Raw genomic sequence first — 13,589 nt, 5'->3', positions numbered from 1 at the left:
AGCTATCCCGGCTTTTTTTGGTGAGGATGAAGCATTTCCCTGCTTCCTCCCTTGTTGGGAAGGATGAATCAGGAAAACCTTATAAATATGATTGGCTAGCAAAAGATTTTGAGAATATGGAAACCATCAGTGAGGTTGAAATGAAATTCATCTCTGAGATACCAAACCTGAGTTACTAAATAACTACAAGACGAGAGAATGGGGAGGAAAGAAATCCCCTCTTGATGGAACAATGGTCCAAAGCTCGGAGAGGACCCTGCTGGATTGGCAGAAGAGCTCCAAAAAGTGATTTTTAGGGTTTAAAGTACAACACATGGTGGTGATGTAATGATTCTTACAGGCTGTGTGTAAATGCTGAAGTATTTGTATCCTGAATTAGATTGGGTAGTGGAAATTAGAATATTCAGCATAGAAGATTTATTGTGCTGTAAACGGGAAAATCTCTCTCTTACTTCGCTCTCTCACTTCCTTCTCTGATTCCCTCTCTCTTACCTCTCAGAACTCTCACTGCCCCAACTCCTTCTGCCCTTTCCACCCACGCCCTGTGCAGTAACCCACAAGTTTCAAGACCAGAATTAGAGATCTCTCCGTCTGTCGCGACTATCCCGACTCCCGCCGCATCGTACAGGATCTCCCCCACTCCGCTCCTCCCGCGCCGCCGGTGAGTCCAGCAGGGAGGAGGGACCCGCGGTGCCCTGTCCTGCCCTGTCGCTGTCCCCGGGAGGGTCGCAGTCCCTTGTGCCACCCTGCCCGCTCCGCTCGGTGCCGGTCCGGGCTCCTCCCGCTGTCCGGAGCAATCCCAGCCTCGGGCAGCGGCTCCGGCCAGGCAGGGGTTAAGTCCGGGGGTGCCCTTCCCTGACCTGCCGTCGGAAGTAGCGGATGGCCGAGAGGGTCCCGAAGCTCGCCAGGAACACTGGAAAAGAGCCCGGCACATTCCCACGGTGATTCCCGGAGCTTCCCCCAAATTTCTCCGCGGGACGCGCGGGGGTCGCTCCCCCCCGCCCCGCTCCCCTCCCGCCTTTCCTGCGTTCCCACACGGGATTTGTTTCCCATCCAATCCCGGAGTTTGGGGGCATGGAGACATCGTAATTTCATTTAAAAATGGGGTTTTTTAAGGAAAATGCCCCATATGCTCCAGTATGTGCAGTGGTTGGATGCAGAGATCCAGAGGCAGATTAAATGGATAATCAAAGTTTGGGTGCAGAGACATCACCATCCCATTAAAAATGTTTTCTTTTTTTTTAAGGAAAATGCCCAGTAGGTGATGAGCAGTGGTTGGATGCAGAGATCCACAGGAAGATTTCATGGATGATCAACGTTTCAGTGCATGGAGACATCAATCATTCCATTAAAAATGCTTTTTTTTTTTAAGGAAAATGCCCAATAGGTGATGGGCAGTGGTTGGATACAGAGATCCAGAGGCAGATTAAATGGATAATCAAAGTTTGGGTGCATGGAGACATTACCATCCCATTAAAAATGGTTTTTTTGGTTTTTTTTTTTAAGGAAAATGCCCAGTAGGTGATGGGCAGTGGTTGGATTCAGAGATCCAGAGGGAGATTTAAAGAATGCTCAGAATTTGGGTGCAGAGACATCACCATCCCATTAAAAATGCTTTTTTTTAAGGAAAATGTCCATTAGGTGATGGGCAGTGGTTGGGTACAGAGATCCAGAGGCAGATTTCATGGATAATCAAAGTTTGGGTGCAGAGACATCATCATTCATTAAAAATGTTTTTTTCTAAGGAAAATGCCCAGTAGGTGATGAGCAGTGGTTGGATACAGAGATCCAGAGGCAGATTTCATGGATGCTCAGATCCACGTGGGGATTTCGTGGGTTGAGGTGGAGATTTGATCTTGGATTTGATCTTTTTTTGATCTTTGATGATCAACAAATCCCACCAGGGCAGCACCTTCACTTCCTGCTTCTGCTCAGACCAGGAGGAGACCAAGAAAAATCCAATTTTGGGGATTTTCTGGGGATTTTCTGGTCTCAGCCAAAAGCAGAAAATATCCAAAACCCCAAATCAAAAAATAGGGATACAAGAAAAAAATGATGAGGATTAAACACAAATCAAGCTCTGGTCTGTGCTTGCACCCAATATTTTTGATTTGATCTATAAAGATGTTAAATTGCCTTGATTCCAAAGCAAAACTGGGAATCCAAGCTGTGTGTTTGGACTCCACGCTTTAAATTCAGATTGGATTTGGATTTAGGTGTTGGAGGAAGATAAATTCAGATTGGATTTGGATTTAGGTGTTAGAGGAATATAAAAATATAAAAAATAAAAATATAAAATATTTATAAAAATGTAAAAAATATAAAAATATAAACATATAAAAATATAAATATAGAAAAATATAAAAATATAAAATATAGGCATATAAACATATAAAAAGATAAAAATACAAAAATATAAAAATATAAAAACATAAAACACAAAAATATAAAAATATAAACATATAAACATATAAAAATACAAAAATATAAAAATATAAAAACACAAATATACAAATATACAAATATAAAATAGAAAAATATAAAAATATGAAAATATAAAAAATGAAAATATTAAAATACAAAAATATAAAAATATAAAAAATAAAAATATAAAAATATAAAAACAAAAATATACAAATATACAAATATAAAATAGAAAAATATAAAAATATGAAAATATAAAAAATGAAAATATTAAAATACAAAAATATAAAAATATAAAAATATAAAAACAAAAATATACAAATAGAAAAATATAAAAATATAAAAATATAAAATATAAAAATATAAAAATATAAAATATAAAAATATAAAAATATAAAAATATAAAAATATAAAAATATAAAAATATAAAATATGAAAATATAAAAATATGAAAATATAAATATATAAAAATATAAAATACAAATGCCCAGATGGAATGGCGGTTCTGGGCTGTGGAGCTGCTCCTGCCTCCCTCCCCTCCTGGTTATTCCATCCCCCTCACCAGGAGCGTCTCCCCCTTTCCAAACCTTTCCAGGGCCACGTCCCCATCCCAAAAACCTCAGCGGGGGAGGGGCGGGAGCCAAGAGCTGCCGCTGGCAGCGAGCGCTGAGCTCAGAGCTATTCCCAGCCCGGTGTCACCTTCCTGCCGCCCTCAGCACGGAACATTCCTGCCGGGAGCAGCAGGAACCCTCAGCCCTGCAATTCCTGTCCATGGCAGGGGCTCTCCAGGCAGGAGTTGGGAATGTTGGTCTGGAAAGTTTCTCCAGGAAAGGAATTGGGAATGTTGGTCTGGAAAGTTTCTCCAGACAGGAATTGGGAATGTTGGTCTGGAAGGGCAGGAATTGGGAATGTTGGTCTGGAAAGTTTCTCCAGGAAAGGAATTGGGAATGTTGGTCTGGAAAGTTTCTCCAGGCAGGAACTGGGAATGTTGGTCTGGAAAGTTTCTCCAGGAAAGGAGTTGGGAATGTTGGTCTGGAAGGCAGGAATTGGGAATGTTGGTCTGGAAAGGTTCTCCAGACAGGAATTGGGAATGTTGGTCTGGAAAGTTTCTCCAAGACAGGAACTGGGAATGTTGGTCTGGAAAGTTTCTCCAGGACAGGAATTGGGAATGCTGGTCTGGAAGGATTTTCCAGGAAAGGAATTGGGAATGTTGGTCTGGAAAGTTTCTCCAGACAGGAATTGGGAATGTTGGTCTGGAAATTTCTCCAGGACAGGAATTGGGAATGTTGGTCTGGAAGGGCAGGAATTGGGAATGTTGGTCTGGAAAGTTTCTCCAGGACAGGAATTGGGAATGTTGGTCTGGAAGGGCAGGAGTTGGGAATGTTGGTCTGGAAGGATTTTCCAGGAAAGGAATTGGGAATGTTGGTCTGGAAAGTTTCTCCAGGCAGGAATTGGGAATGTTGGTCTGGAAAGTTTCTCCAGACAGGAATTGGGAATGTTGGTCTGGAAGGGCAGGAATTGGGAATGTTGGTCTGGAAAGTTTCTCCAGTCAGGAACTGGGAATGTTGGTCTGGAAAGTTTCTCCAGGAAAGGAATTGGGAATGTTGGTCTGGAAGGATTCTCCAGGAAAGGAATTGGGAATGTTGGTCCAGAAAGTTTCTCTAGGATAGGAGTTGGGAATGTTGGTCTGGAAAGTTTCTCCAGGACAGGAATTGGGAATGTTGGTCTGGAAAATTTCTCCAGGACAGGAATTGGGAATGTTGGTCTGGAAAGTTTCTCCAGGAAAGGAATTGGGAATGTTGGTCTGGAAAGATTCTCCAGACAGGAATTGGGAATGTTGGTCTGGAAGGATTCTCCAGGAAAGGAATTGGGAATGTTGGTCTGGAAGACAGGAATTGGGAATGTTGGTCTGGAAGGGCAGGAATTGGGAATGTTGGTCTGGAAAGTTTCTCCAGGAAAGGAGTTGGGAATGTTGGTCTGGAAGGGCAGGAATTGGGAATGTTGGTCTGGAAGGATTCTCCAGGAAAGGAATTGGGAATGTTGGTCTGGAAAGTTTCTCCAGGAAAGGAACTGGGAATGTTGGTCTGGAAATTTCTCCAGACAGGAATTGGGAATGTTGGTCTGGAAGGATTTTCCAGGAAAGGAATTGGGAATGTTGGTCTGGAAAGTTTCTCCAGGACAGGAATTGGGAATGTTGGTCTGGAAGGATTCTCCAGGAAAGGAATTGGGAATGTTGGTCTGGAAAGTTTCTCCAGGACAGGAATTGGGAATGTTGGTCTGGAAACTTTTTCCAGGAAAGGAATTGGGAATGTTGGTCTGGAAAGTTTCTCCAGACAGGAACTGGGAATGTTGGTCTGGAAGGATTTTCCAGGAAAGGAATTGGGAATGTTGGTCTGGAAAGTTTCTCCAGGACAGGAATTGGGAATGTTGGTCTGGAAGGGCAGGAGTTGGGAATGTTGGTCTGGAAATTTCTCCAGGACAGGAATTGGGAATGTTGGTCTGGAAAGCTTCTCCAGACAGGAATTGGGAATGTTGGTCTGGAAAGTTTCTCCAGGCAGGAATTGGGAATGTTGGTCTGGAAAGTTTCTCCAGGAAAGGAATTGGGAATGTTGGTCTGGAAATTTCTCCAGGAAAGGAATTGGGAATGTTGGTCTGGAAAGTTTCTCCAGGCAGGAATTGGGAATTTTGGTCTGGAAAGGTTCTCCAGACAGGAATTGGGAATGTTGGTCTGGAAGGGCAGGAATTGGGAATGTTGGTCTGGAAGGATTTTCCAGGAAAGGAATTGGGAATGTTGGTCTGGAAAGTTTCTCCAGGACAGGAATTGGGAATGTTGGTCTGGAAGGACAGGAATTGGGAATGTTGGTCTGGAAAGTTTCTCCAGGCAGGAATTGGGAATGTTGGTCTGGAAAGGATTTTCCAGACAGGAATTGGGAATGTTGGTCTGGAAAATTTCTCCAGGAAAGGAATTGGGAATGTTGGTCTGGAAAGTTTCTCCAGGACACGAATTGGGAATGTTGGTCTGGAAGGGCAGGAGTTGGGAATGTTGGTCTGGAAAGGCAGGAATTGGGAATGCTGCTCTGGAAGGGCTCTCCAGAGCTGGAGTTGCTGCATTCAGGGCAGGATTTGGGAATGCTGCTCTCCCAGAGCCACTCCCTGCTCATCCATCCATCCATCCATCCCCACTCCCGTGGGATTCCATGAATTTGTGTTTCCTCATCTTCCTCTCTCCCCAGCAGGAGGAGAGGATCCCACAGATCCCCAGGAACTGCAGGCTCAGTGCAGGAGGATGGTCCCTCAGCTGAGCTGCGTTTGGGGAGAAGAGAAAATCTCGGGAATTTCATTCCAGCCAGGATGGGGGGATCTAAACCTAAACCCAGATCCTGAGGAAATCCTGATAAACTGATCCCTGCCAGGGGCTGGATGGAGCTGTGAATCCAGCTCAGCTCCAGCCACAGTAGGAGAAGCACAAAAGAAATGAGCAGGAATCAGAATTAGAGGACAGAGAAGTCACGGGAGCCACTTTGGAAAACCAGGAAAAGGCTGCACTTCCCCAGGGGCAGCTGCAGGTATAAATATCCCGGTTTTTCCTCTTTGCCAAGCGGCCCCCAGAGCCCCCCCAGCCCTGCACGTACTGGTCTTCCAGGCATCCGGAGCCTGCAGGTCAGATGTCTTCACAGCCCAGGAGGCGAAGGCGCAGAAGACGAGGCACATGTCCTTGTGGCTCGGCACCCGCGGCTCCTCTGCCGCTCCTGTCGCGACACAAGCACCGGCTCTGGGGGTTTGTGCCACCCCCTCTGCCTCCCCTCCCTCCCTCCGCCACGGCAATTCCCAGGAAATCAGCCCTGAGGGGGTTTGGCTCCACCAGGTCGAAGGGGTTCGTGCAGGGCTCAGAGGGCGGTGGCGCGTTTGTCACTCTGTGAGTCACCCCTGGCTGGAGAGCCCGAGGGATTTTCTGTCACAGCCACCGCGCACGGCCCCGCACGGCCCCGCTGGCCCCGCTGGCCCCGCTGGCCCTCCCGGCTCTGCGCGGTGCAGGGCAGGAGCAGAGTCGGGACAGAGCGATCCCTGGGGCTCAGGCAGCGTCCCCCTCCCGTCACCAGTGTCACCAGTGTCACCAGTGTCACCAGTGTCACCAGTGTCACCAGTGTCACATAAGGCAAACCCGAGAGTGCTCAGCGTCCCTCCGGGCACCCAGCCCCTCCTGCCTGCTCCAGGGCTCAAAACACCCCTGAGAGCTCTGCATTTCCTGCACCACTGCATTTCCTGCACAGCTGCATTCCCTGCTGCATTCCCTGCACCCTGCATTTCCTGCTGAATTCCCTGCACCACTGCATTTCCTGCTGCATTCCCTGCACAGCTGCATCCCCTGCACCACTGCATCCCCTGCACCACTGCATCCCCTGCTGTATTCCCTACCCAGCTGCATTTCCTGCACCGCTGCATTCCCTGCTGCACTCCTTGCACAGCTGCATTCCCTGCTGCATTCCCTGCCCAGCTGCATTTCCAGCTGCATTTCCTGCTGCATTTCCTGCACAGCTGCATTCCTTGCACTCCCTGCCCCGCTGCAGTTCCAGCCTGGAAGAACTTGCAGCCGTATCTCAAGATCAGGTTATTTTTTCTCCTATTCATTTGATCAGGCTTTTAATTAAAACCGGCTGGTTAATTAGCTGTGACCACCTCAAAGGGGTTTTTCCCGGTTTTGAGGCTCCCTTTGGGACTGGGGTTTTGAGGCTCCCTCATTGTTTGGGTTTAATAATATCAACATTAACTCTGAGCATCATTTATGCCCAAAGACAAATCCCCTGCCTGCCTCGTGGCTCCAGCTCCTCCCTTTATTCCCATTTCTCCCACCTGCCTCCAGGAACAACCTCAGGTGACCTCTGAGCTGTCCAGGGCTGGTTTTGGGATCAGTCCCACAGTCCCTGTCCGTGCTGCTTGGCATGGGGACGGGGGGGAACATCCCGGGGGGCACCAGGGTGACACTGAGAGCATCCCTAGGGTGACACAGGGAGCATCCTGAGGGACACCAGGGTGACACTGAGAGTGTCCCAAGGGACACCAGGGTGACACAGGGAACATCCCCAGGGTGAGACAGGGAGTGTCCCCAGGGTGACACAGGGAACATCCTGAGGGACACCAGGGTGACAGAGGGAGCATCCCCAGGGTGACACAGGGAGTGTCCCCAGGGTGACACCGGGAGTATCCCAAGTGACACCAGGGTGACACAGGGAACATCCCCAGGGTGACACAGGGAGTGTCCCCAGGGTGACACCGGGAGTATCCCAAGTGACACCAGGGTGACACCGGGAACATCCCCAGGGTGACACAGGGAGTGTCCCCAGGGTGACACCGGGAGTGTCCCAAGTGACACCAGGGTGACACAGGGAACATCCCCAGGGTGAGACAGGGAGTGTCCCAAGGGACACCAGGGTGACACAGGGAGTGTCCCCAGGGTGACACAGGAAGTGTCCCAAGGGACACCAGGTGACACAGGGAACATCCTGAGGGACACCAGGTGACACAGGGAGCATCCCCAGGGTGACACAGGAAGTGTCCCAAGGGACACCAGGTGACACAGGGAACATCCTGAGGGACACCAGGTGACACAGGGAGCGTCCCCAGGGTGACACAGGAAGTGTCCCCAGGGTGACACAGGAAGCATCCCCAGGGTGACACAGGGAGTGTCCCAAGGGACACCAGGTGACACAGGGAACATCCTGAGGGACACCAGGTGACACAGGGAGCGTCCCCAGGGTGGCACAGCCGGGCCATGTCCCTGCAGGGTTCCAGGACTCACCTCTCAGTGCCAGGGCCGTGTCTCCATCCTCTGGCCACACCTGGGCTGCTCCCAGCGGGACCAGGGCCAGCTGCTCCCCGGACCTCCTGGGCACCAGGGCACCAGAGCCCGAGGCTCGGCCTCCTCCCTGCTGCACCTGCCTCTGCAGCAGGGACCTCAAAGCCCCCACAGCTTTCTTCACCTCCGAGGCTGAGGCCATGGAGAAGATCCCTCTCCAGCCCATCCTGCTGGGGGCTCTCTCTGGGAAGAAGTGTTCATACACGTCAGGGACTGGGATAACCACGGTGTCCTCGCCTGGGGCCGGGCTGGGAGCCTCCTTTCGCCTCCCAGCGCGCTCCAAGCTGCTGAACTTCTTTCTTTTCCTGTCTTTCGCTTTGCCTTTTTTCCTGCTTCCTTCTGGCTCATTGAACAGGTACTCGTAGAGTTCAGGCCAGGAGATTTCCCTGGGCAAGGGGGATTTCCTGCCCTCCAGGGAGCTGCCCAGCTCCTCCTCCTCCTGGGAATCGCAGAACAGGTACTCGTACATCTCGGGCCAGGTCACATCCAGAGAGTTGGACTTGGGAGAGGCTCCATCAGCAAAGCACAGCGGGCTCCTGGCCCTGGGGACCTCAGCTGCAGCTTCCCAGGGGATCCCAGCTCCAGGAATGGTGGGGATCTCAGCTGCAGGCTCACACGGGATCTCAATCGCAGGGATCCTGGGGATTTCAGCTGCAGGGATCCTGGGGATCTCAATTGCAGGACTCCTGGGGATCCCTCCTGCAGGCTCCCAAGGGATCCCCACTGTAGGAATCCTGGGGATCCCAGGTGCTGGCTCCCAAGGGATTTCAGCCACGGGTTTCCTGGGAATGGCAGCTGAAGGCTCCCAAGGGATCTCAGCTGCAGGAACTGCAGAGATCTCAGCTGCAGGAGCTCCAGGGATCTCTGAGAGTTTCCTGGGAATAACAGCTGCAGACTTCCTGGGAATCTCAGCAGCAGGAGCAGCAGGGATCTCAGCAGTAGCAATTCCAGGGATCTCAGCAGCAGGAATTCCGGGGATCTCAGCAGCAGGAATTCCAGGGATCTCAGCTGCAGGAATTCCAGGGATCTCAGCTGCAGGAATTCCAGGGATCTCAGCTGCAGGAATTCCAGGGATCTCAGCTGCAGGAGCTCCAGGGATCTCAGCAGCAGGAATTCCGGGGATCTCAGCTGCAGGAATTCTGGGGATCTCAGCAGCAGGAATTCCGGGGATCTCAGCAGCAGGAATTCCGGGGATCTCAGCAGCAGGAATTCTGGGGATCTCAGCTGCAGGAATTCTGGGGATCTCAGCAGCAGGAATTCCGGGGATCTCAGCTGCAGGAATTCTGGGGATCTCAGCTGCAGGAATTCCGGGGATCTCAGCTGCAGGAATTCCGGGGATCTCAGCAGCAGGCTCCCCCCCAGCCCCCTCAGCAGCATTCCCTCCAAACGCTGCCACGCTCCCGGGCTGCAGAGGCTTCCCTGGCATCTCCTGGCACACCTCAGGGACCGCGGGGACACTGTCACGTACGCCCAGCCCTGCCTTTGGCTGCTTGGTGGCCTTTGCCTTCCCTGGGGACTGCGCCCCCGGCTCCTTCCCCCTCTGCTTTGGGGGAGCATCGCCGCCGTCCCCGCCCGGGCCGGGCACCGACCGCTTGTTCTCGGCCGCCTCCTCGCTGCCCAGCCTCACCAGCGCTCCCTTGGCCGCCTTGTCCTTCCCTCTGCCCTTCCGAGGGGACATCGGGGATCCCGGCGGTGCCTTCCCGGCTCCCGGTGCCGCGGCGCCCGCAGGGTCCCGCTCCCCCTCGGTGCCGCTGGCTCCGCGCTGCCTGCGGCTCTTCCTGGGCTGGGCCGGCACCTTGGGCCGAACCACGCTGGGGGATCCGCCCGGGGAGCTCGGCTCCGGGCCCGGCTTCTCCTCCTCCGCCGCCACCCTGGGCTGCGACCCCAGCGATGGGCTCGGGGGGTCCCCCGGGGGCTCAGCGCTTCTCTCGGCCGCTCCCTCCGCGGAGCCAGAGGCTGCTGGAGCCTTTCCTGGCTGTGCCATCACTCCTGGCTGTGCCACCGCTCCCGGCTGTGTCACCAATCCTGTCTGTGCCATCATTCCTGGTTGTGTCACCTCTCCCGGCTGTGCCACCGCTCCCGGCTGTGCCCCCGGGGTTTGTCCCCCTCCAGCCTGCCCGCCCTGCTCGGGGGGCTCCATGGCCTCTCCTTTCTCCGCCGTGTCCTGCCCAGAACTGGCCTGGCCGGTGCCACCAGCAGCCGTGGTGGCCGTGGGTGGCCTTGGTGGCTGCCTCCTCTGCGCGCTGGGCATGGCGGCGAGTGCCAGGCCGGGCTCGCCGCTGTCACACAGGAACCTGCCCGCAGAGCCCAGCTGCGCTTCGTCCCCGCCGCCCGACAGCAGCTCCGGGAGCTGCCCCGCGGGCTGTGGCCAGCGCAGGGCGGTGTCAGTGGCCGCCCCACGTGGCGCAGCGCTGCCCGTGCCAGCCGCTGGCTCGCTGCCCCGCCTGGCCGCGGTCCCCGGCTCGCCGCTGCGGGGACAGTCCCGGCCCGAGGTGTCCCCTTGCTCAATGTCACTGAGGCTCTGCTCCTCGGCCGTGGCCAGCGAGGCCGGCGCCAGGCTGCACTCCTCGGAGGCCCGCACGAACTCGGCCCACTCGCGGTCGTTCAGCTGGATGCTGTACTCGAAGTTATCCATGCCTGAGGCGGGGAGCGGGGACAGGGTCAGGGAGGGGCGGGCGGCACAGACAGGAGCCCACGTGTGTGCCCCCGACCCTTTGTCCCAGCTCCTCCCTTCCCTCCCTTCCTCCTCCTCACCCGTTTCCAGCTGGGAACTCCAGCCCCTGGCAACCTCAGCAGGATGGGGATGGCTGCGCTGGAACACAGCCCAGGCAGCAGTGAGAGACCCCCTCTGCTCCCCACAGCTGCACCGAGGCTTTGGGATGATCTCCAGAGATTTGGGATTCTCTCCAGAGCTGCACCGGGGCTTTGGGATTCTCCCCAGAGCTTTGGGATTCTCCCCAGAGCTGCACTGGGGCTTTGGGATGATCCCCAGAGCTTTGGGATTCTCTCCAGAGCTGCACCGGGGCTTTGGGATGATCCCCAGAGCTTTGGGATTCTCCCCAGAGCTTTGGGATTCTCCCCACCGCTCTCAGCATTTTGGGATTCTCCCAGATCTGCGAAGAAGGTTTGGCATCCTGTCCACAGAAGCGTCTCACCTCACCCCCCTCTTCCCTTCTCCTCTTGCCTCCCAATGCCCCCAAAAACCTGGGACTGCCATCCCCGAGCATTCCCGAGCAGAGCGCCACCGGGACCTCGCCCAAGCCGCGGGAGCAGCCCCGTGCAGAGCCACGGCCGGGGAGGTGACCAAGGCCGGGGAGGTGACAAAGGCCGGGGAGGTGACAAAGGCCGGGGAGGTGACAAAGGCCATCCTACCTGTCCCCCAGCCCCAGGCGGGGACGGAGCCATTCGAGCAGCCTCGCAGGAGAGCCCTCCCCGCACAACATGATGCCGCGGGGGCCGAGAGCCCGGCTCCAGCTCCGATCCATTCAGGGGATAAAAATAAACCCCCCTCCTCCCTCCCGCTGTCACTTGAGTCCGGTGTCACAGCGCCACCGGCCCGGAGAGGGCAGGGCCATATATAGAACTGGTGGGGGACATGCCAGGGTGTGTGACTGTGCCACAGCCAGGTCTGGGGGAGCGGGACCTCTCCTGGTGCCCCCGCTCCTTTCCGGGGTCACCCCAGGTACCCCCGCTCCTTTCCGGGGTCACTCCTGGTGCCCCCGCTCCTTTCGGGGGTCATTTCTGGTGCCCCCCCTCCTTTCCGGGGTCACTCCAGGTGCCCCCGCTCCTTTCCGGGGTCACCCCAGGTACCCCCGCTCCTTTCGGGGTCACCCCAGGTGCCCCCCGCTCCTTTCCGGGGTCACTCCTGGTACCCCCGCTCCTTTCCGGGGTCACTCCAGGTGCCCCCGCTCCTTTCCGGGGTCACCCCAGGTACCCCCCGCTCCTTTCCAGGGTCACCCCAGGTGCCCCCCGCTCCTTTCCGGGGTCACTCCAGGTACCCCCGCTCCTTTCCAGGGTCACTCCTGGTGCCCCCGCTCCTTTCGGGGTCACCCCAGGTGCCCCCCGCTCCTTTCCGGGGTCACTCCAGGTACCCCCGCTCCTTTCCGGGGTCACCCCAGGTACCCCTGCTCCTTTCCGGGGTCACCCCAGGTGCCCCCGCTCCTTTCGGGGTCACCCCAGGTACCCCCGCTCCTTTCCAGGGTCACTCCTGGTGCCCCCGCTCCTTTCGGGGTCACCCCAGGTGCCCCCGCTCCTTTCCGGGACCACCCCAGGTGCCCCCCGCTCCTTTCCGGGGTCACCCCAGGTGCTCCCGCTCCTTTCCGGGGTCACTCCAGGTGCCCCCGCTCCTTTCCAGGGTCACTCCAGGTACCCCCGCTCCTTTCGGGGTCACTCCTGGTGCCCCCCGCTCCTTTCCGGGGTCACCCCAGGTGCCCCCGCTCCTTTCCGGGACCACCCCAGGTGCCCCCGCTCCTTTCGGGGTCACTCCTGGTGCCAGCCTTTGGCACACCTGGCTGGCAGGGACTGTCCTTTCTCCCACTGAGCCACTTCTTCGCCTCAGTCACCCTCTGCGGGGTGGCACAAATCACCTCAGGGGCAGGGTTCACCTATTTAGGGCACTCCCAGCCGTTTATTGCTGCCGGGTGACATCAGGAGATCGCAGCCAGCATCTTGTGACAGTCCTGCCTCGCAGGGCGTGTGGCAGCTGTCCCAGCCAGGGCCACCTGGGCCACGTGTGGGAGCCCTGGGCTGCGGTCTCGGGGACAGCCGGGCACGGGGGGGTGACAGAGCGGCCAAAGGAGGCCTGGCAGGTCACACAGCCGAGCCAGAAATAACCCTCAGCTCCCCAGAGCCTTCCTCCCACCTTCCTCCCCATCCCGGGAGCTGCCTGCAGGACAGGGGCTGGGCCAGTGAGCCCCAAGCCCTGCTGGCCACCAGCGCTGCCCCAAAGGCTCCAGCCGTCCCCTTGGCCACCAGAACACCGCAGCTGGCCATAGCCAGGGCATGCTGGGGCAGCTGAGAGGGACCCCTGAGCTCTGCAACCCTTTGGGGGTCCCAAAGCTCTCGAGGGTTCCCTCCAGGGCCAGGTGGTGGCCACGCCAGCCCCAGGGAGCTGCTGGCTCTGTCCCCACAGCCAGGGGACAGCAGGGCCCCTCGTCCTGCCCCTGATCTGTCCCCACAGCCAGGGGACAGCCCAGCCCCGTGTCCTGCCCTGGTTCTGTCCCTGGTTCTGTCCCTGGTTCTGTCCCCGGCTCTGTCCCCACAGCCAGGGGACAGCAGAGCCCCTGGTGCTGTCTCTGAGTCTGCTCCTGGT

At 55.5% G+C, this 13,589-nt stretch overlaps 1 protein-coding gene across 1 annotated transcript; it reads right to left on the bottom strand.

Annotated features, from left to right (window-relative positions):
• Positions 1-18: 18 nt before the first annotated feature.
• Positions 19-11,733, bottom strand: PERM1 (PPARGC1 and ESRR induced regulator, muscle 1). The gene is made up of 4 exons (XM_056508142.1): positions 11,651-11,733; positions 8,222-10,915; positions 6,057-6,173; positions 19-913 (listed from the first exon to the last, which is right to left on the bottom strand). Exons 2-4 carry the CDS (start codon positions 10,911-10,913, stop codon positions 834-836), a joined length of 2,889 nt encoding a protein of 962 aa, XP_056364117.1. The 5' UTR covers positions 10,914-10,915; positions 11,651-11,733; the 3' UTR covers positions 19-833.
• Between the last annotated feature and the right edge of the window lie 1,856 nt (positions 11,734-13,589).

Source organism: Oenanthe melanoleuca, chromosome 21 (genome assembly GCF_029582105.1).
Source record: "Oenanthe melanoleuca isolate GR-GAL-2019-014 chromosome 21, OMel1.0, whole genome shotgun sequence".
In the NCBI taxonomy this organism is placed as follows: domain Eukaryota; kingdom Metazoa; phylum Chordata; class Aves; order Passeriformes; family Muscicapidae; genus Oenanthe; species Oenanthe melanoleuca.
This window is presented reverse-complemented; position numbering and strand designations above follow the sequence as displayed.